The sequence below is a fragment of the Podarcis muralis genome, chromosome 12, assembly GCF_964188315.1.
Source record: "Podarcis muralis chromosome 12, rPodMur119.hap1.1, whole genome shotgun sequence".
Taxonomy (NCBI): Eukaryota; Metazoa; Chordata; class Lepidosauria; order Squamata; family Lacertidae; genus Podarcis; species Podarcis muralis.
Window position 1 is genome coordinate 3,750,773 of NC_135666.1, and position 22,242 is coordinate 3,773,014.

Genomic DNA, 22,242 nt, shown 5'->3' on the forward strand with positions numbered 1-22,242 from the left:
GCTAGCCACGTGACCCGGAAAGTGTCTCTGGACAGCACTGGCCCCCGGCCTCTTGAATGAGATGGGCGCACAACCCCAGAGTCTGGCAAGACTGGCCCGTACGGGCAGGGGTACCTTTACCTTAACCAAAACATAAGATTGGGGGGCGGGGCGGGAGGGGGAACCTGCCATACGGCAAGCCCAGAACTGACCACAGTGAGGCCTCTTTTTGGTGTGTTGTCCTTTGCAATAGCTCACACTTGGAATCTTTTGAGACCCCGCTGCAAAGGGTTGACCCCAGTCAAGACGACTACTGGACGTAGAATTTTGTTTTCTGTTTTTCTTTTCAAATCACTGTCGTTTGCACCGATCACAGGCTGTCTGCAAAACAGAGCTGTTGGGGGAGCTGTTTCTGCCCCACCTGTGAAGAACACACTACTAGACTCACCCCACAAATCTCACTTGCACTGCAGCAGAACACCACTCACATGAAGACCCTGACTAAGCACATTAAAGAAGTTGGCATGATCTATTGAGCAAACGGTTCTCTTTGTGTAGCTGACTTTAATGCAAACCTTATAAAAAGCAAGTGATATACCTTGCATACAATTTTTGTGGGCAACTTAAGTTTTTTTAAAAAAAACCAAAATAGATATGAGAGAAAAGGCATTGCTTTCTATTGCTTGCTGCTAACGTATCTTAAGGCCCAACAGCTGCTCAACCCCCACCACCCAAAAAAAACCTTCTCATCATCAAACACTTCTGCAAATTAATTATCTTAATGCCAAAAAGTTACACACTCCTTTTGCTATATTCAGATACTTGCAAACTGAAATGCAGCCCCCTCTGCTGCTTTTGACAAAAATCTTAACAATGGATCCATCTGCAATGCTCCCGTTTATTTATTTTAGTAGCAAAGAGCTGAAAAAAGTTGGTTCTAAATTACAGAGTAAGTCGAAACAGGACGACAATGTTACATTTGTACAAAGCAAAAAACAACCCAGAAACCCACCAAGACCTGGCCCCTCTCCCGCCTTAACCCTCCTGCCTTCATGAAGATGGTCCTTTAAACCGAGGGAGCTGATGGAAAGAGCAAATGTTTAGGGGGGGAAATGGACATTTAAGCATTCCCATTCATTTAATGATCTGCCTTCATATGGCCACAGTTGGGCAGCATTGTTAAGGAAGCACACCCTTGCAAGGACCCAAGCTGGCTCAGTTAACACACAGTCCTCCTTTACTGCCCATAGTGTTGCAGGGTTACTCCTTATTTTTGATGCCCTCACCTGTCTTTTGGGCACAGGAGACACAGCTCTTGCCCCTTTGTAAAAGACCATCAGGCACACTGATGATCCAAATTAACCACATAAAGGGGCTTCTGCGTTTTTGGGTGAACTATTTGGAACCGCTCAGTCTTGTCAATCACCACCCCAAGGCTGCTGGGTGACTTGACACGGCCTCTGAGCTAAGACAGGGATCCCTCGCTGGAATGTAAGGGCAACAAAATGCAACCGGCCTGGCCAAACAAGAAATGGAAGGTGGAGCCGGCAAGACATGGGAGCAGCTTTGGAGGCTGCTGCTGAGAAAGCACGTCTCCTGCACCTTCGCCTAGCAGCTAAAAAGACACTCCACGCACCTTTCATGCAAGCCGATCAAAGGTAGCTGCTTGGTCCCAAATGGGCTCTCGCCAGCTCAAAGAGGGTTGGTTGGGTCTTGGATACCCCATCCAGAGTGGAGGTCAGTAGACGGGAGCAAAAGGGGGTCTTGCCAGAGGCAGTTTAAGGAGCAGAGGAGGACGTAGGAGGCCTGAAGTGCTACATCTCAAAGCCTTGGGGACACCAAGGGTGGCAGCAGGGGGTGGGAGTCGAAGCCCTTTAGCTGACGATGCCAGGAACTAGTCCACCTAGGACAGGGTTACCTTGGCTGTGTTTCAAAACCTTCCTCTGGTCGGGAAAATCACCTCGGGGGGCTTCTCCAGCTGGGTAACCACCTATGTCTGCAGTGAAAATCAAACCGCATGTCCCGCTCCGTCCAAACCGCCTCCCGTGATTCCTGCCCCTCCAAAGGCCAACTTACAGATTCCGTCCTTCCCATGGCACTTGGAGGCAGGCACAAAGCGGGAGAAAGGAACAACCGGCTCAGAAAAATCCTGCTGCACGCCTCCAGCCGTTCAGACACAGCCGGTGGGAAACTGAAGTGGCGGGAGAGGGGGGGAAAGGACGCGAGTCGAGCGGGCACTGCGTGGCTCCTGGCGCAGCAGAGGCTTCCTGGCTGTGGCCAGCCTCGAGCTGGAAAAGCTGCTTGCTGAGGAGAGTGGGAACCAGCCACCTTTCCTCCCTCGCCCTCCCAAGTTCCTAGTCCTCAAAATGCGTCGGTGGTGGTGTTAGCAGCAGCAGCAGCAGAGTCCCGGGTCGATGTGACGCCCTCCTTCCTCTCATGTCTTGTTGAGTGTCCACAGCGGGTCAAGCATGCTGAGGGGGTCGTCGCTGGGGCGGGTGCCGCGCAGGCCTTCCCCGTTCTGGGGATGGAGGAAGCTCTGCTTGCTGACCTTGTGCCTGCCCTTGAGGCTACTGTCCAGCGTGAAGGCCTCAGGGGTCAGCGAGGCCAGGAGCTCCAGGGACGAGGACGACGGGGCCGTGGCCGGAGCGGCGGAGGGCTCTGCGCCAGGAGGCGCCGGCGGGACTTCGCTCTCTTCCTGACTCTCCTCTTCCAGATGGTTGCTGTTCTCTGCCGCGCAGCACCCAGCAGCCTCGGGCGCCGCGGGGGCAGGGGTGGCTGGCGGGGAGAGCGCGGGGGCCGGCTCTGTGCTGGTAACGGGGCAGCCGAGATCGGCAAAGGCGGTCTGAGGGGGGCCGGCAGGGGGCGCTGGGACGGCCAAGGGCAGGGGCTCCGGCTGTTGCCCGTTGGCGGACGAGGGCTCTGCCACTCCCAAGGGAGGCCGGATGCTGAGCTTGGCGATGGTGGCCTGGATGGAGCTGATGGGCATGTCGGCACCCAGGACCAGATCCTGGGGGTCCTGGTGGATATAGGGCTAGAGGGAAAGGAAGAGCAGCTTAGTGGGCACAGCAAGTGTCCCTTGACAAGGCCCTGTGGGGTGGGGGCGATCTTTACGCCTTTATATCTGCTGGGAGATGCCCAGAGCATATGCTTCCCTTTTTTAAACGGAAATTCCCTTATTCCGAATAGGATTCCTCGCAAGAAAAGGGGAAAGTTGACAGCTATGGCCCAGAGTGGTTGGGGCAACCCAGTCAGAGGGGTGGGAGTGCAACTAATAAAATTATGATTATTCACCTCTCTTTCACCCTAAGGTCCCAGGGCAGGTTATGGCGACTTAAAATACAGTAGGATGCAACACTGATTTTACTCGCACGATAGCAGCTTCATGCAGATCGTCAGTAAATAATATTACTATTTATTAAATTTGTATGCCACCCTACATCTGTAGATCTTAGGGCAGTTCACAATATAAAAATAACAATAAAAAAACCCACAAAATGCATAATAAAAATATGAACAGAACAAACCCAAAATCTCTCTCCCGGAGCACATTTTAAAAAGGCATTATATATCAATTGGCCAAATGCCTTATTGGGGAGGAAATAAATGGGGAGAGAGGGACAGCCTTGCTTACTGAGCTCTGGAGGAGCTTGAAAGGAGGACTCCAGAGCCTGGAAGCTCTGCGAAGGGTATTCTCACTGCAGAAAGCGCTTTTAAGCTCTCAGCCTTTGCGAGTTTGCCTTTATGCGCAACTTCTGGGCACGTAGTCCTCACACAAGTTGCATTCACACCGTACATTAAAAACGCACAAAATATAAAGTAACAAAAGTGAATGCAATGACTGGTGACTGAGGGCAGCTGCCGAGACCACATAACACTGGTCTTGAAAGACCTCCGTCGGCTCCCAGTACGTTTCCAAGCACAATGCAAAGTGTTGGTGCTGACCTTTCAAGCCCTAAACGGCCTCAGTCCAGTAGACCTGAAGGAGCGTCTCCACCCCCATCGTTCAGCCGGACACTGAGGTCCAGCTCCGAGGGCCTTCTGGCGGTTCCATCCTTGCAAGAAGCAAAGCTACAGGGAACCAGGCAGAGGGCCTTCTCGGTGGTGGCACCCGCCCTGTGGAACGCCCTTCCAGCAGATGTCAAGACAACAACTATTCTACTTTTAAAAGACAACGGAAGGCGGCCCTGTTTAGGGAAGTTAATGTGTGTCATTTTAATGTCTTCTTAATTTTTGTTGGAAGCCGCCCAGAGTGGCTGGGGAAACCCAGCCAGATGGGCGGGGTACAAATAATAAATTATTATTATTATTATTATTATTATTATTATTATTACTACTACTACTACTATTACTATTTCCAGTCTGTCTTCCAAAAAGAGATGCAATTTCTTGTGTCATGGGATGCATTTGATAAGACAGCCTCTCCTACTATTTAAAATTTCTAACCATTGACCAAACATGGGCTTTCAAAACGGCAGGGACGGCTGCTGCTGCACCCCCTTGCCAGAATTAATCCAGCCGAGCCCAAGCGAGATTTTTCTGAGAGAGAGCACTATGCCCGAGTCATCCCAGATACAGGAGAGACAGCTGCGAGGGCACAGGAGCAAAGAAAAGACGCTCTGCACATGGCCAGAAACCTCCTCTTTTAACGCTCTCCTATGACATTTCGCCACCCCACTCCTGTTTCTGTGCTAGCGGAAGGACTCTCCACCCACGCCTGCCCTCGGATGCACCCTACCTTCTGGGCAGCGCTGCTGGCAGGCTTGCTGGCGGAGGGCGCCGTGACCCCGTGTCTCTGCAGCACCTGCTTGGCATGCTTCAGGAGAGACTCGTAGCAGAACTTGAGGTGGAGCTGGAAGAGGAGGAGCAGACAGGATTGAGGGCCAGACATTTCACCTAAATGCATTTGGATCCCGCCTTTTTCTCAAGGCGGCTTACGGCATTCGGGAAAAACCTCATTGCAAGGGGTTGGGCTGGATGACCCTTTGGGTCCCTGGTCCCATGCTACAGTTCCCCGATTCCATGAGAAACATCATTGTAAAATGCAAAACCCAGTTAAAAAGAGTGGTTTACAGCACAATAAAACACATTCAGAGCCAGCAATTGAGAGACCAATTGCAGGCCAGTTGTCCGCATGGTCTGCGCTTGTTTTTGAAGGCCTGTCTAAATAGGGAGGTCTTAAACCTACTGGGACGTGGGTGGTGCTGTGGGTTAAACCACAGAGCCTAGGACTTGCCGATCAGAAGGTTGGCGGTCCGAATCCCTGCGACGGGGTGAGCTCCCGTTGCTCGGTCCCAGCTCCTGCCAACCTAGCAGTTCGAAAGCACATCAAAGTGCAAGTAGATAAATAGGTACCACTCTGGTGGGAAGGTAAACGGCATTTCCGTGCGCTGCTCTGGTTTGCCAGAAGCGGCTTAGTCATGCTGGCCACATGACCCGGAAGCTGTACGCCGGCTCCCTTGGCCAATAAAGCGAGATGAGGACCGCAACCCCAGAGTCGTCTGCAACTGGACCTAATGGTCAGGAGTCCCTTTACCTTTAAAGGTAAAGGTACCCCTGCCTGTACGAGCCAGTCTTGACAGACTCTAGGGTTGTGCGCTCATCTCATTCTAGAGGCCGTCTGCAGACACTTCCGGGTCACGTGGCCAGTGTGACATCGCTGCTCTGGCGAGCCTGCACCAGCGCAGCATACGGAACGCCGTTTACCTTCCCGCTTTAAAGTGGTACCTATTTATCTACTTGCACTTTTAGGGGTGCTTTCGAACTGCTAGGTGGGCAGGAGCTGGGACCGAAAGACGGGAGCTCACCCTGCTGCGGGGATTCGAACCGCCGACCATGCGATCGGCAAGCCCTAGGCGCTGAGGATTTACCCCCAGCGCCACCCGCGTCCCCTAACCTTTACCTTTACAGCACAATAAAACACATTCAGAGCCAGCAATTGAGAGACCAATTGCAGGCCAGTTGTCAACATGGTGCGCACTTGTTTTGAAGGTCTTTCTAAATAGGGAGGTCTTATACCTACTTGGGGGGAAAGATCACAAGGAGGGAGCCAGTCAGACCTCTCTTGGGAGGGAATTGCCAATATGGGAACAGTCACAGAAAAGGTTCACTCTCGTCTTACCAAGCAACTGGGCCTCAAACTGGGTGACCTGGACAAGGCTCACACCCAAGGGTCTTAGCACCCAGCCAAGATCTTTTAGGTGACCCAAGGCTCATGCGTGTCACCCACTGCAGCTCCACCCGCACCCCACGCCCCGTACCTTCTCCTGCAGCATGTGCTTCCTCTGCTGGCGGATCTTCTTCACCAGCTGGGGCAAGTCTGGGATGCTGTTGCCGGCCTCCACTTCCTGCATGGCGGCGTACAAGAGGCAGAAGGCGCCGGTGCGGCCCACGCCAGAGCTGTGGGGGATGCAGAAGATGAACAAGGTGCAGAAGAGGAACAGAAGAGGAACAAGTCCAGCAACAGCTACAGACCCAAGTTTGAGAAACTATGGGCTTTCTCCATGCAGGGCATAATTTTTACAAACGTCTTGTCGTGTTGCCTCTTTCTTGCCTTTCTTCTAGAACAGCCTTTCTCAACCATGTTGTTGAACTACAACTCCCATCACCCCTAGCTAGCAAGGCCAGAGCTCAGGGATGATGGGAGTTGTAGTCCAACAACATCTGGGGACCCACAGCTTAAGAACCGCTGCTCTGGAAAGTCCCAAGCGCTGCAATTGTTCCTCTGTTCCCTCGATCATTTTGCTCACCCTTTTCTGAAACCTTTTCCAACCCTACAATTTCCTTTTTGATACAGTGGTACCTCGAGTTACAGACGCTTCAGGTTACAGACTCTGCTAACGCAGAAATAGTGCTTCAGGTTAAGAACTTTGCTTCAGGATGAGAACAGAAATCATGCTCCAGCAGCGTGGCAGCAGCAGGAGGCCCCATTAGCTAAAGTGGTACTTCAGGTTAAGAACAGTTTCAGGTTAAGAATGCACCTCCGGAACGAATTAAGTACTTAACCTGAGGTATCACTGTACTGGATGTGGGTGGCGCTGTGGGTTAAACCACAGAACCTAGGACTTGCCGATCAGAAGGTCGGTGGTTTGAATCTCTGCGACGGGGTGAGCTCCCGTTGCTCGGTCCCTGCTCCTGCCAACCTAGCAGTTTGAAAGCACATCAAAGTGCAAGTAGATAAATAGGTACCACTCCGGCGGGAAGGTGAACGGTGTTTCTGTGCGCTGCTCTGGTTCGCCAGAAGTGGCTTTGTGATGCTGGCCACATGACCCAGAAGCTGTATGCCGGCTCCCTCGGCCAATAAAGCCAGATGAGCGCCGCAACCCCAAAGTCGTCCGCGACTGGATCTAATGGTCAGGGGTCCCTTTACCTTACTGCTTTTTCAGGCACTCCAGCTACAATTATCAGGTGGCAGGGCACAGGCAACAATACACGGCCACTTGCAACGAAGCCATCGTGGCAGAGGGGCCCCATAGCTGCCACTTTTGGGCTCGACGGGTTATTGGTCTGACGCACTGCGAGGCTCCGAGTCTGCTTTCCAAGTCTGGCTGTTACTCACCTGCAATGGACGACGATGGGGGTGTGGAGCGGCCGCTGGTGGAGGTAATGGCTGTGCACCTCCTGAATGAAGCGAAGAAGGTCCCCTTTGCTGTCCGGGAGGCCACTGAAGGAAGGAAGGGGAAGGAGGGAGAGAGAGAGAAAGAAAAATGGAGCAAGCATCTTTGCAAAAAGGATTTTGCTGCCGCTTGCCAGCTCCACCGCCATCCTCCCGGATGATCCCTGTTCCTCTACTTCAGTCTTTCTCGAACTTGGGTCCCCGGCTGTCATTTGCAGGAGCCAGCCAGCAGTAAATCATGCCTTGCAAGTTGGAGTTAATGCCTTATTAGCAAAAACAGGACCTGCACAGGAGGGATGGGTGTACAGAAGGGACGCGGGTGGCGCAAGGAAAGTGGGTGGCACTGTGGTCTAAACCACAGAGCCTAGGGCTTCCCGATCAGAAGGTTGGCGGTTCGAATCCCCACAACAGGGTGAGCTCCTGTTGCTCGGTCCCTGCTCCCGCCAACCTAGCAGTTCAAAAGCACGTTAAAGTGCAAGTAGATAAATAGGTACCGCTCCGGCGGGAAGGTAAATGGCGTTTCCGTGCGCTGCTCTGGTTCGCCAGAAGCGGCTTAGTCATACTGGCCACATGACCTGGAAGCTGTACGCCGGCTCCCTCGGCCAATAAAGCGAGATGAGTGCTGCAACCCCAGAGTCGGACACGACTGGACCTAATGGTCAGGGCTCCTTTTATCTTTACCTAGCAAAAACAGGACCTGCACAGGAGCACCAGGGCTAATGAGTAAATGGAAAGCTGAAACAACCCCTTCCAAGGATAATTGGATATGTAAAATGAGTGAATATGTACAGTTGGCAAAACTAACAGCAGGCATAAGATTACAGTCAAGCCAAATATTAAAACTAGAATGGCAATGCTTCAAAGAAAACGTGGAAAAACACTGTTCAGAAAAGAGTGTGTTGCTATGCATAGATTAAGGTTGTAGAATATAAGAGAGAGAGATTTTGAATTGGATATAAGAGCTGTACCCTCTAAGGAATGCAATGCAAATATTTAATATATTTAATATAACACATAAAGCAGTGGTTCTCAACCTTGGGTCCCCAGATGTTTTTGGCCTACAACTCCCATGATCCCTAGCTCACAGGACCAGTGGTCAGGAATTGAGACGTGGTGGAGGGGAGTCATGGGTGGAGTGTGTGTGTACTTATGTACTGTCAAATATTTCTATGTATTTCTGATTTACGTCTGTTTATTTGTTTATTGTAGGTTTTCTGTTCCCTTTTTCCTATGTATTATCTAATAAAGAGAAGAGACCATCTCCGGTAGGTCTGGCCCCCATGAAGCAGTTGCGGAGACAGAAAATCCCCACCGCAACATAGCTCCTGCTCTCCAGGGCTTTTCCCAAGCAATCTGAGACTATGCCAGTGCACCTGGCCTTTGATCCTCTCACTTCATGCCTCCCCTAGTCCTGGGAGACAAGCAGAGAAGGGGAGCTTGTCACAGCAGAAGTGGGAGACACCCATGACTCTCCACCAGCCTGACTCATTTCTGCCTTTGTCTTCCCACCCTCCTGCTTCAGCTTTGGCCTCCAATTCTGGACTTCTCTCTATCACAGACTCTCCCTGCTCACTATGCCCTGTTACCTCTTCAGCTTTTGACGCGGACCACTCATGGTCGTCCCGCCACCACTCCCTAGGCTCTGAGCCTCCCCAGCTGGTTCCTCCCACCATCCCCCTGTGTCCAACCAGTCCGTGACATTGCTGGACTACAACTCCCATCATCCCTGGCCCTGCTAGTTAGGGATGATGGGAGTTGTAGTCCCAATGACAGCTGGCGACCCAAGTTTGAGAAGCACAGTTCTAGCTGGGCCAGGCAAGCGAGGCACAGCCAGGCCCACCCCTCATCCTCAGCCTCTCCCCACCGCCCTCCTCGCGTGGGACAAAATTCACATACAGCTCTGGCCAGGAGGAGAACTGGAGGTGGATAACGGTGCGCTTCAAGCTCTGGTCTCGGAACTGCAGCGTGATCATGCGTTCCACGTGGGTCGGGGTGGCCTTCACGCTGGTGAGGACCAGAGTGAGGAGGCCGTGGACCATGGGCTGGCCCCGCTCCGTGGGGAAGTAGCGGACAACCTTTTGCTGCAGGAGAGAAAGAGAAACGGGGGGATGTCAGGAGGAGAAAAGGAGGACCAAGGCAGAACACCTCCAGTGCTAACATTTTGGCCTTGCCCCCCCCCCCATGGTTAGAAGGCAGCAGGGAGGGGAAAGGGCCCCCCACTGCAAGCCTGAGATCCTGGGGAGCTGCCATCAGTTAGAGAAAACAACTTCGGCTCCCCAAACTTTTTGTTTCGTGGTTCCATTAATTCGTCTGCCTGCCCTCTGCTACGAAAAGCATTGTTCAGAATAGTGGTTTTGCCTGACCCCGCTAAGGAAGATACCACAACACAATTCAAAAGGGTAAAAATGAATTGCATGTCTATTCAAAATCCAATTAAAACTGTTTCAAAAAACTGAATGAACTTGATCCTGGGATAGCAGCTGTTCCAAGGTCATTTACCTCCCCCACCCCAGGTAATCTCCCCACTAGCCGTGCTCTAGGATCCTGCTGTTGGGGTTATGGGGAAGCCACATTTCTTTCATTTATTAAATCTGTATACCACCCTACATCTGCAGATCTCAAGGTGGCTCACAACCTAAAACTACAACGCATTTACATTCGATGAACCGCAGTTAAGCAAAAGCCGAAAAGTCTCAAATTCTTCTGGCCGTGTGTGTGCCTCAAGGCAAACTGTGGTTAATTTATATAAGGCACCCCCAAACTCAGCCCTCCAGATGTTTTGGGATTACAACTCCCATGATCACTAGCTAACAGGGCCAGTGGTCAGGGATGATGGGAATTGTAGTCCCAAAACAGCTGGAGGGCTGAGATCGGGAATGCCTGATTTCATACTAAACTATGGCTTAGGACGCAGGTGGCGCTGTGGGTTAAACCACAGAGCCTAGGACTTGCTGATCAGAAGGTTCAAATCCCTGCAACAGGGTGCGCTCCCGTTGCTCGGTCCCTGCTCCGGCCAACCTAGCAGTTCGAAATCACACCAGTGCAAGTGGATAAATAGGTACGGCTCTGGCGGGATGGTAAGTGGCTTAGTCATGAGCTCCGCAACCCCAGAGTCGGCCACGACTGGACCTAATGGTCAGGGGTCCCTTTAGCTTTAAACTATGGCTTAGCATGATGTAAACACCTGTGGTATTCTATTTAGGGATTTAACAGTTTATGCCCATAAGGCTTTGATGATGAAGCCTGAGCTGTAGGCAAATTCTAAGCATGCGCCTCCTTAGGAACACAAGTCACTTTTTTTTGTGGTCAATATGCAATACACATTACATTAGAGGAGGATAAAGCATTTGAGTGTCTCCCTCTCTCCTTCCCCCCAAGCTGCAATCACAGGATCTGGTGCACAGGTCAGAAGCCGGAGACTCTCAGGTTGCTTTAAAAAAACAACAGCAAGTTACTAGTCCCCAGGGCTGGGCAGAAAAGAACATAAAAGTGCAGGGAACATCTGTGGAGATCTGAGTGCAATCCATGGGGGGGGGGGGGGAATCACCCTCAACATGATCCCAATAAAGCAGACAGGCCTGCCTCAGACAAGAGACAGTTCAAGAAGGACACTGACAAACTGGAACGTGTCCAGAGAAGGGCAACCAAAATGGTCAAAGGCCTGGAAACGATGCCTTATGAGGAATGGCTAGGGAGCTGGGCATGTTTAGCCTGGAGAAGAGGAGGTTAAGGGGTGATATGATAGCCATGTTCAAATATATAAAAGGATGTCACATAGAGGAGGGAGAAAGGTTGTTTTCTGCTGCTCCAGAGAAGCGGACACGGAGCAATGGATCCAAACTACAAGAAAGAAGATTCCACCTCAACATTAGGAAGAACTTCCTGACAGTAAGAGCTGTTCGACAGTGGAATTTGCTGCCAAGGAGTGTGGTGGAGTCTCCTTCTTTGGAGGTCTTTAAGCAGAGGCTTGACAACCACATGTCAGGAGTGCTCTGATGGTGTTTCCTGCTTGGCAGGGGGTTGGACTCGATGGCCCTTGTGGTCTAGTCCAACTCTATGATTCTAAGACCACCTGAGTTGCCCCTAAAACCTGAGAAAGTATGTTTAAACCAGAGAAAGACCTACATTGGCTCCCAGTACGTTTCCGAGCACAATTCAAAGTGTTGGTGTTGACCTTTAAAGCCCTAAACGGCCTCAGTTCAGTATACCTGAAGGAGCGTCTCCACCCCCATCGTTCTGCCCGGACACTGAGATCCAGCGCCAAGGGCCTTCTGGCGGTTCCCTCGCTGTGAGAAGTGCGGTTATAGGGAACCAGGCAGAGGGCCTTCTCGGTGGTGGCACCCTCCCTGTGGAACGCCCTCCCACCAGATATCAAAGAGAAGAACAACTACCAGACTTCTGGAAGACATCTGAAGGCAGCCCTCTTTAGGGAAGCTTTTAATGTTTAACAGACTACTGTATTTTAGTGCTTTGCTGGAGGCCGCCCAGAGTAGCTGGGGAGGCCCAGCCAGATGGGCAGGGTATAAATAATAATAATAATTATTATTATTAGTTGTTTTGTTTTGTTGTTGTTGTTATATTTTTATTATTAAATAAAATTTATTAGTATTTTCCACACAACATCCAAAAATAACAAACAACACACAAAAACCAACATTCGAAAAACTAAAAAAGCAACAGCAACTAAACAACAACAAAAAATCCATATCTTACAAGTTAATAATATAAGCACTACAAAACAACAAAACATTGACTTCCACCAATCTCCTTTATCTCTCGTTGCGTCTTCCAGTTTTCCTTATCATCTCCATCCTAGCATCTAGATATAAATCCCTCTTTCTTATCCTTTCACTTCACAAGGTTATTCCAGACTCAGCCAGATTTCTGTCCTCGAACCTTGACTTTTGAGGTATTAATTTAGGCAATCCCATTCCTTTTTTTACTTCACTTTTTGGTTTTTGTCTCATGTCTGTCAATTTGGCTAATTCTACTATTATCATCATCATCATCATCATCAAAGTACACTCGACTTGTGACAAACCCTCGTCCCCCCCCTTGCTCCTTACCTTCTCGATTTCCTGCTCGGAAACCAGCATGACGACGACGGACACTTTCTGCTCGTAGATCATGAGCCAGAAGTCGGAGGCGGTGCCCACCAGGGGGGCCTGGGTGGCGATGATGGTGGGGCAGTAGGAGGAGAGGTCTTCGACGCGGCTGGCGTTGATGTAGTCGTCCTTGCCCGACTGCAGGACGATGCGGTTCTTGTCGTAGGGCATGATGTCCTGGTGGCGGTTCTTCATGGAGTAGCAGCGGGCGATGGCGATGGACAGCTGGCGGGCGTCTTTCTCCTGGGCGTCCTGCAGCTCCTTCCAGACGCCGTCCAGCTCGCTGGCGCTCCCCGAGGAAGGCGCCGGCTTCTCCAGGCCGCCCACCACGTCCTGGAAGCGCTCCAGCTCCGACAGGAGCCGCCGGATGTGTTCGGGCTTCTCGTAGGGGTCCTTCTCGATCAGCTGCACGGCTTTCGGCTTCAGCCCGTCCTTGGCGTCGGCCTTGGTGGGCTGCAGGAGGGGGTGGCCCACTGAGGCCTTGGTGCCCCCGTGCTGGCTCTCGGGGCTGGAGGACAGGAGGTCGTCGGTGGACGAGTTCTGACGGGGGAAGCGGGAGGCGTCGGAGGGGCCCTGCGCAAGTGGGGCGGCCCCGCCGGGCGCCAGAGAGGAGGGGGGCAGCTGCGGGAGAGGCCCCGAGGGGGGCAGGAGGGAGGGAGCCGGCAGGGTCAGGGAAGGCTGCGGCGAGGGCGCCGGCGAGGGCAAAGCAGCGCCCGGCACCACTGCTGCGCCGGGCAACTGTGCCAGGGCCGGGCTGGGTGCGGGAGGGACGTGGTGCGGGAGGGCCTGGCTGACGGGCTGGGGCTGCCCACCCAAGGGCATAGGGGCACCTGGAGGGATCTGGGAGGTCCCAGGGCCCAGGGGTGTTGGGCCAGCGCCAAAGGCAACCTGGGCTGGCGATCCGGCAGGCAAGGGCTGGATGGAAGCGAGTGACGGGCGAAGGGGCAGCTGCTGTTGTTGCTGCTGCTGCTGCCCGGGCCCCATCATGCCCATGGAAATGTTAGGGCCGTGCGACACAGCCGTGGGGTAGGTCAAGGAGTGGGGAGGCAGGGTGTGGCCCCGAGGCAGCTTGTCGTGGGCTGGCCCAAGCTGATAGTGTTGGGCTCCCAGTTGGACGGGGTGGCCCTGTCCGAGGACGGCTTGCGGGGCGCAGACCTGAGCCGGAAAGGGGTGCTGGAAGGGTGGCTGCTGCTGGGGCATTTGGGCCTGGGCCAGGAACTGGGGTGTGTACTGCTGAGGGGGCGGGCCGAGGGGCTGAGGGCGGACCTGCCGGTCCATCGGGGGCTGGAGGGGCCGGTGGGGGGAGAAGGCCTGCGGAGGTTGAGCAGAGGAGTAAGGCGGCAGGACCTGCTGCATGAAAGGGGGCCCACAAGGCTGCGGGTAGGGGAACTGAGCGTTGGGGGTCCCTTGAGGTCCTGCAAAGCCCCCCTGGGCAGGAGGAGGAGGCCCTGCCCACTGGGGGAGCGGTCCGGCCATGCCCCTGGGGGCCGCGCAGCTCGAGATGGGGGCCTGGATGCTGTCGACAGTGGTGGTGGCCGGCCGGACCCCCGGCGGGAAGCCGCCAACGCCATACTGGTGTGGGGAGGGAGCGGGGGGCCTAACTGCCAGAGGGGTGGAGTGGCTGGCCGGGAAGGCCCCGCTGTTGGGGGCCAGCTGCCCCATGCCGTAAACCATGCCCCCTGAGGGAGCGGAGACGGGCATGGGGAGGTGCTGCGGGGAGGTGTGTTGAGGGGGCAGAGGGTAGGCGGGCTGCGCAGCTGGGCCCCGCATGACACTGGCGCTGGGTGGGTAGGCAGCTGAGGAGGGGGCAGAGCTCATCGGTGGCAGGGCTGCTTGGGGGGCAGAAGGTGGCATCTGGTGGGAGGCCGGCGGGTAAGGGGCTTGTGCAGAGCTGGCCGGGAGTCTGGGCGGTGGGTAGTGCCTTTGTGGGGCACCTTGGGCCCCCATCTGGCCTGGGCTGAAGGGAAGCCTGGCCCGGCCCGGCTGGGGGGCTGAGAAGGCTTCCTGGCCAGGGGGCGCTCGCAGGCCGGCGTGGGGGAAGGCGGGGTCCAGACCCAGGGCGGCCAAGGCGTCCGGCGGCAGCTGTGCCAGGTGAGCCCCCAGGACTTCAGGGGGCAGGCTGCGGAGCTCCTCCGGGAGGTCGGCCAGGGAGAGGGAGCCGAGGGGCAGGGGGTCGGGCAGCTCAAGGTCGGAGGTCTTCTTCTGGAGCGCCGGCTTGGGGGTGGTGGGCCTGGCAGGAGGCCTCTTCTTCAGTTCCCTGCCAAGGCAAGGCCACAGAGAAGCCGCATGAGATGGGCACCCACGCCCAAGCACCCTTTTGCCCTCAAAGGGCCCCTGTGCAGGGACTACTGACAAACTCCAGCGGGTGCAGAATTCTGCAGCGAGGCTCCTCATGGGGTCTCTGCCATGGGAGCATATTCATCCAGTGCTTTACCAGTTGCACTGGCTCCTGGTAGAGTACAGGGTCAGGTTCAACGTGCTGGTTTTGACGTTTAAAGCCCTTTGTGACTTAGGGCCCTCGTATTTACGGGACTGCCTCTCCTGGTCTGCCCCGCAGAGGACCTTAAGGTCCATGAATAATCATAGTTTAGAGGTCCCAGGCCCTAAAGAAGCCAGACTATCTTCCACCAGGGCCAGGGCCTTTTCAGTGATGGCTCCAACCTGGTGGAATGCTGTTCCATGAGACTAGGGCCCTTCAGGAGTTAACCTCCTTCTGTCGGGCCTGTAAGACAGAGCTATTCCGCCTGGCCTTTAATTTGAATTCAGCCTGATCTTTTATTTCCCTTCCCTCCCCCTCCCCTTTTATGAAGCTCTGAGACCCCACAGCTAATTCTCCCCTGGCCTCCTCGCTGGCCCAAGTAGGACCAATGCAGCCAGCTAGCCCTGGGGATTATCTAATTGATTTATGAATTTTATGGTTATTCATGTTTTTATACTGTATTTTATGCTGCTTTTATAATTGTGTTTTAAATTTGTTGTTAGCCACCCTAAGCCCTGTTTTTGAACCAGGGAGGACGGGTTATAAATAAATTTATTATTATTATTAAAACCCCAGGTGTCTGTATATATTTTGTAAAAACCTGGTGTTCTGATCATCACCTAAACCAGCCTTTCTCAATCTTGTGTGCCTGGATAGTGTTGGAATACAATTCCCATCATCCCGGATTACCCCCGTTTTAACGTCACATTTTACAGTTGGCAGTTCAACTTTGGAACTCCCTGCCACAGGAGGCAGCGATGGCCACCAAGATGGATGGCTTTAAAGGAAGGAGGGGCAAATTCACAGAGGAGGAGGCCAACAATGGCTACTAGCCAGGATGTCTCTGCTCTGCCTCCACACCCACCCACTTGAACTCGGAGCCAAGCCACCTTACCTCTCCAGGAGCTGCTGCCTAGCCACCTCGGCTCCCTTGCAAGCAGCCCGGGATTTCTCCAGCAGTTTGGCCACTTTGCTCTCCAAGTCGGCGTAGAAATCCTTCCCTTCCTGGGATTTCTTCATCAGGTCCTCGTATGCCTCATAAGAGGCCACCAGTGTCTGCAAAGAGGTGTTCCACCTGGGGGGACGGCAGGAAAGAAGGGTTAGGATTAGGAAGAGGGGCGTTTGCAGGACCACCCAGAAAGCACGCAGAGCCAGGAGAGGCATTCACACATGCCTGGGCACAAGGGCTGAGCTGTACCAATCGACAAGTGTAGAAGAAGAAGAAGAAGAGTTTGGATTTGATATCCCACCTTTCACTCCCTTTAAGGAGTCTCAAAGCGGCTAACATTCTCCTTTCCCTTCCTCCCCCGCAACAAACACTCTGTGAGGTGAGTGGGGCTGAGAGACTTCAGAGAAGTGTGACTAGCCCAAGGTCACCCAGCAGCTGCATGTGGAGGAGCGGAGACGCGAACCCGGTTCCCCAGATTACAGTGGTGCCTCGCAAGACGAAAAGAATCCGTTCCGCGATTCTCTTCGTCTAGCGGTTTTCTCGTCTTGCGAAGCAACCCTATTAGCGGCTAAGTGGATTAGCGCTATTAGCAGTTTAGCGGCTATTAAAGGCTTAGCGGCTTAGCTGCTAAAAGGCTATTAGCGGCTTAGCGGCTTAGAAAAAGGGGGGGGGAGTGGGGGGGAAAATTGCAAGACTAGCAAGACGTTTCGTCTTGCGAAGCAAGCCCATAGGGAAAATCGTCTTGCGAAGCAACTCAAAAACGGAAAACCCTTTCGTCTTGCGAGTTTTCCGTCTTGCGAGGCATTCGTCTTGCGGGGCACCACTGTACGAGACTACCACTCTAAACCACTACACCACACTGGCTCTCCAGGGGCACCTGGAGGGATCTGGGAGGTCCCAGAGCTCAGGGGAGTCGGGCCAGTGCCAAAGGCAACCTTTGCACACACACCCCTTTGCACACACACACACACACACTTCTTAATACAGGAGCCCAAGCACTGTGCAATTTAATCCACCGTTCTCGTTGCACCAATAATCTCTGGCTGCTGCCTCCCTGCTGGCATCTAGCTGGCAGAACATCAAACTTTTGCCAGGCTGCCAAGCCTCCCACCAACCATTCCTCAGGTTTTGGACACCAAAAATCCAAAAACTGCTTCTCTCTCCCCCCCCCCCCCCGGCCACTCACTTGTGTTCCACCTCTGCCAGGACCTTGCGCACGGCCGCGTACTTGACGTTGGCGTCCGTCAGGGCTTTGAGGATGTTCTCCTGGGCGGTCAAGTTCTGTTCTAAGTAGACCTTGATCTGGTCATATTTCTTCAGCTGCTCCTCGAAGAGTTTCTGGAGAGAGACGGAGGAGAAGTCAAAGCAAAGCTACAATAGGCTGGGGAGGAAGGAGGAGGGGGTTCTGGGAATTGGTTGCGGCAGGGAGAGGAGGCCGGTGGGGCGCGTGAAATGCACACCAGAGCATCTTTTAGGCCTTTGGGTTATCGGAGGTGCGGAGAAAGGGCCACAGCTCAGTGGAAGAGGGTCTGCCTGGCCAGCAGGTGGTCCTGGGTTCAAGTCCAAAGGGCAACTCCAGGTAAGGCTGGGAGAAAACCCTGTCTGAATTCCTAGAGTGCCTGGAGGGTTCCTAGAAAAATTCAACACCCTCTTCTGATTAGACTTTCATTCTGATGTGTGCAGAAAAGAATAACAAGCCCCCAAACGTTGCCTTAGCTGCCTCCCCAATTGATCTCCCTACTGAGGCAAGAGAGAGAAGTGCCAGGCTTTGTATAAACTGGAGACGGATCTGTGAGAAAGGCAGGGAAGAGGGAATTGGGAGAGGGGCCTGTGCCTTCGCCAGAAAGGTTGCTCCTGCTGCATTTCGCTACTCTGAACATAACAGAGCCTGCCGGATCAGGCCAGTGGCCAACCAGAAGCCTTTTCTAGTAAACCTGAGCACGAGAGCACTCTCTCCCCTCCTGTGGTTTCCAGGAAGGAACGCTCTGTCTCAGGAGACCAGGGCCCTGCAGGATCTGATTTCTTTCCGCAGGTCCTGTAAGACAGAGTCGTTCCGCCTGGCCTTTGGCTTGGAATCAACTTGATCGCTTTCCACTCTTTCCTTTCTCCTTTCTCCTTCTGTGATGGAACTCCTATTTGGGGACTTCCCTGGCTTGTTTCTGGCCCACGTAGGACCAGTCTGGATAGTTGGCCTTGGTGAAGATTTGACGTTTTCATCCCCAAAGTTTTTGATTTGAGTTCCTACTGAAATGAGGCTGCATTTTAATGTTGTATTTTAATCTTGTTTTTATACATGGTGTTAGCCACCCTGAGCCCGGTCTTGGCTGGGGAGGGCGGGGTATAAATTATTATTATTAATTATTATTATTATTACCATTGCTTTTCTTGGGAGAAAAGCAATGACAAACCTAAACAGCACCTTAAAAAGTAGAGACATCACCTTGCCAACAAAGGTCCGTATAGTAAAAGCTATGGTTTTCCCAGTAGTGATGTATGGAAGTGAGAGCTGGACCATAAAGAAGGCTGATCGCCAAAGAATGGATGCTTTTGAATTCTGGTGCTGGAGGAGACTCTTGAGAGTCCCATGGACTGCAAGAAGATCAAACCTCTCCATTCTTAAGGAAATCAGCCCTGAGTGCTCACTGGAAGGACAGATCCTGAAGCTGAGGCTCCAAGAATTGGGCCACCTCATGAGAAGAGAAGACTCCCTGGGAAAGACCATGATGTTGGGGAAGATGGAGGGCACAAGGAGAAGGGGACGACAGAGGACGAGATGGTTGGATGGTGTTCTTGAAGCTACCAGCATGAGTTTGACCAAACTGCGGGAGGCAGTGGAAGACAGGAGGGCCTGGCGTGCTGTGGTCCAGAGGGTCACGAAGAGTCGGACACCACTAAACAACAACATGACGACCATGGAGGCAGAGCACAGCCGACAACAGCCAACAGCCCTCTCCTTTGTGATTTTGACTAATCCTCTTTGAACGTCATGCGGTTTGTGGCCATAACTTCCCCATCTATTTTCCGGGGGGGGCTCTTATATTCTTGTGATTCGCTTTCCCATCAGCTTCAGGAGGAACTGGGTGGCTATGGGGGTGCAGAACGGCCGACCGGACACCCTGCCTCCCTCCCTCCCTCCCAGCCGCCCACCTTCATCTCAGACCGGTCCGTCGTCACCAGCGAGGTGGTGATGTCGTCCTTCTGGATCATCTCGCGCAGCTGCTGCTCCAGGGAGACCCGCTGGTCCTTCATCTCCTGCACTTTGGCCAGGATCCTCTTCAAGGTCTGCATTGCCTGCTGGTCGTCTGGGGAGGAAAGAGGCAGAAAGGGGCTGATGGGATTTGTAGTCCAAAAGACATCTCCAGGGCAGCAGGATGGCAAAGACCGGTTTTAATTTCTTTTTTTCTTTTTTTCAAGGTGCAGGATTTCAATGACTGCACCAGGATTAATTCTGCCATCTACCTAGATTCCACAAAGTGGACCTGTTCCCATACTCTGGCCTGCATTTTTAAAAACAGACGTTGAATGATTCCTTCTACCGAAAGGGTGGCCCCGCAGTCCAATGGCCTACAACCAGTGAGCTGGGACCCACAACTGGGTGACAACCTGATTTCAGGTGTGTAACAACAGCAGCCCTATCATCAGGGTAAAGAGAGAGATAAAAACTTTAAGAAGCAGGTTCCCCCAAATGTATGTTTGGAAGGAAACTGCGCTAGAAATCAGTCTCTGCAGATCCTGAAACATCACCCAAAGCTGCCATGAAGCTCGCCGCTTGGACTTGGCCCTGTAGACCTGAAGGAGCGTCTCCACCCCCATCGTTCAGCCCGGACACTGAGGTCCAGCTCCGAGGGCCTTCTAGCAGTCCCCTCCCTGCGAGAAGTGAGGTTACAGGGAACCAGGCAGAGGGCCTTCTCGGTGGTGGTGCCTGCCCTGTGGAATGCCCTTCCATAAGATGTCAAGGAGATAAACAACTATCTGACATTTAGAAGACATCTGAAGGCTGCCCTGTATTGGGAGTTTTTTAATGCCCGATGGCAGCAAATTGAAATGAAATGAAATAATGAAATGAAATGAAATAATTATAAGGGTGGGTGTGAGGATAAAATGGAGAATCGAGCACACCACCTTCAACTCCTTGGAGGAAAGACAGGACATATATGTAATAATGGTCATTATATAGGTAAAGGTAAAGGACCCCTGGATGGTTAAGTCCAGTCAAAGGCAACTCTGGGGTTGCAGCGCTCATCTCGCTTTCAGGCAAGGGAGCTGGGCGTTTGTCCACAGACAGCTTTCTGGGTCATGTGGCCAGCAGGACTAAACCGCTTCCGGCACAACAGAACAGTGTGACGGAAACCAGAGCACACGGAAACGCCGTTTACCCTCCCGCCGCATCGGTACCTATTTATCTACTTGCACTGGCATGCTTTCGAACTGCTAGGTTGGCAGGAGCAGGGACCGAGCAACGGGAGCTCACCCCGTTGTGCGGATTCGAACCGCCGACCTTCTGATCGGCAATCCCAAGTGTCTTAGTGGTTTAGACCACAGCGCCACCCGCATCCCTGGTCTTTACACAGCTCTGTTTAGCAGAGGAGGGGAATGCAGCAGGGGCTTCCCCCATATTTCAGAGAGTGTAGAATCACAGAATTGTAGAGTCGGGACCCCCAAGGGTCATCCAGACCAACCCCCTGCAATGCGGAGACCGCAGCTAAAGAATCCATGATTCGCGGCGCCCATGGGCTCAACCGGCAGGAAGCCGTAACAGAGCAGAGACGGCGGCAACCGCCTTCCTTGTCCTCCTCACCTTCCGTCAGGCTGGGGGTGGGCAAGGCGGCCCTCACTTGCTCCAGGGGGCCGCTGAGCAGCCGCAGGTTGCTGATGTGCAGGTTCATGGCCTTGTGGAGCTCCGTGTTGGTGAAGCTGGCCTTCTCGTGCACCTCCATGTACTTGGCCCATTCCTTGGCTACTTCCGCCAGCCCGGAGGAGGGCGGGGTGGGAGGGGAGCCCTGCTGCGGGGGCAGCTTCCCCCCCAGCGCCTCCCGCAGCTTCTGTTCCTGGACCTCGTCCTCGTCCAGAAGGTCCTTGATCTCCTTCAGAGACGCTTCGACGTCCGTGAAAACGCCAGAGAGCACTGGAGGGGGGCAGAGGGAGAGATTTTGAGACGCCGCACCATTGGCGGGGCTGCCCATCCGTCCAAATCCCTTCCGCCTTTGCAAGTCTCCCCACGCTCCAAACTTTTAAGCCCCTGATCTCAGAGGCTTAAAGGGGGGAACAGGACCTTTTCCAAGTCTCCCAATGCTTCCTTTTATATATATATATAACTTTTATTAAGAATTTCAGCAGAACAATTTATCAAAGACATATCATCCTCATTTTGCACCCCCCCCTATTTTTCCCTCCCCCCTCCCCAAGAAAAGCCCACCTTCTCACTCCGGCCCAGACTTCCCTCAGCTCCTCTCTCTGGTTTTTCAGCACATGTTATTCTCTGCATATTGACAAAAGAACTGTGGGCAAGGGAAATTGATGGACTATGTGGAACTGGCGAAACTGACGCACAAACTCTGTGATAAGGACCACTGTGACTTTAAAGGAGAATGGGAACCTTTTACGAAGTACTTAAAAGAAACAACAAAATGAACTGGGCTCCTTGGCAGGTTTTGAAGAAACAAACACAAATTTATTACAGTGGTACCTCAGGTTACAGACGCTTCAGGTTACAGACTCCGCTAACCCAGAAATAGTGCTTCAGGTTAAGAACTTTGCTTCAGGATGAGAACAGAAATCGTGCTCCGGCAGCGCGGCAGCAGCAGGAGGCCCCATTAGCTAAAGTGGTGCTTCAGGTTAAGAACAGCTTCAGGTTAAGTACGGACCTCCGGAACGAATTAAGTTCTTAACCCGAGGTACCACTGTATTGGTAACATATAGACAGGTAATTTAAGGATCCCAAAGCTTCCTTCTTAAGCCTACAAGACAGGGGACTTAAAGGAAAAGAGACCTGGAGGAGAACAGAAGAACAGCCTATTGGATCAGGCCAGTGGACCAGCTAGTCCACCATCCTGTTCTCACAGGGGCCAACAAGATGCCTGTGGGAAACCAGCAAGCAGGATTCGAACACAGGAGCCCT

The 22,242-nt window shown here is 53.1% G+C and overlaps 1 protein-coding gene across 1 annotated transcript in view; it reads right to left on the reverse strand.

Moving 5' to 3' along the window:
* Window positions 1-523: 523 nt before the first annotated feature.
* The window catches only part of PTPN23 (protein tyrosine phosphatase non-receptor type 23), a 61,113-nt gene continuing 39,394 nt past the window's right edge, over window positions 524-22,242 (reverse strand). The window contains exons 16-25 of the mRNA XM_077936633.1: window positions 20,923-21,249; window positions 19,272-19,426; window positions 17,311-17,462; window positions 16,071-16,250; window positions 12,658-14,953; window positions 9,488-9,672; window positions 7,535-7,639; window positions 6,237-6,375; window positions 4,715-4,828; window positions 524-3,010 (exon numbers count right to left, since the gene is read on the reverse strand). Of these exons, the coding sequence (XP_077792759.1) occupies window positions 2,414-3,010; window positions 4,715-4,828; window positions 6,237-6,375; window positions 7,535-7,639; window positions 9,488-9,672; window positions 12,658-14,953; window positions 16,071-16,250; window positions 17,311-17,462; window positions 19,272-19,426; window positions 20,923-21,249 (4,250 nt within the window). The 3' untranslated portion in view covers window positions 524-2,413. The remainder of the gene's footprint in view (window positions 3,011-4,714; window positions 4,829-6,236; window positions 6,376-7,534; window positions 7,640-9,487; window positions 9,673-12,657; window positions 14,954-16,070; window positions 16,251-17,310; window positions 17,463-19,271; window positions 19,427-20,922; window positions 21,250-22,242) is intronic.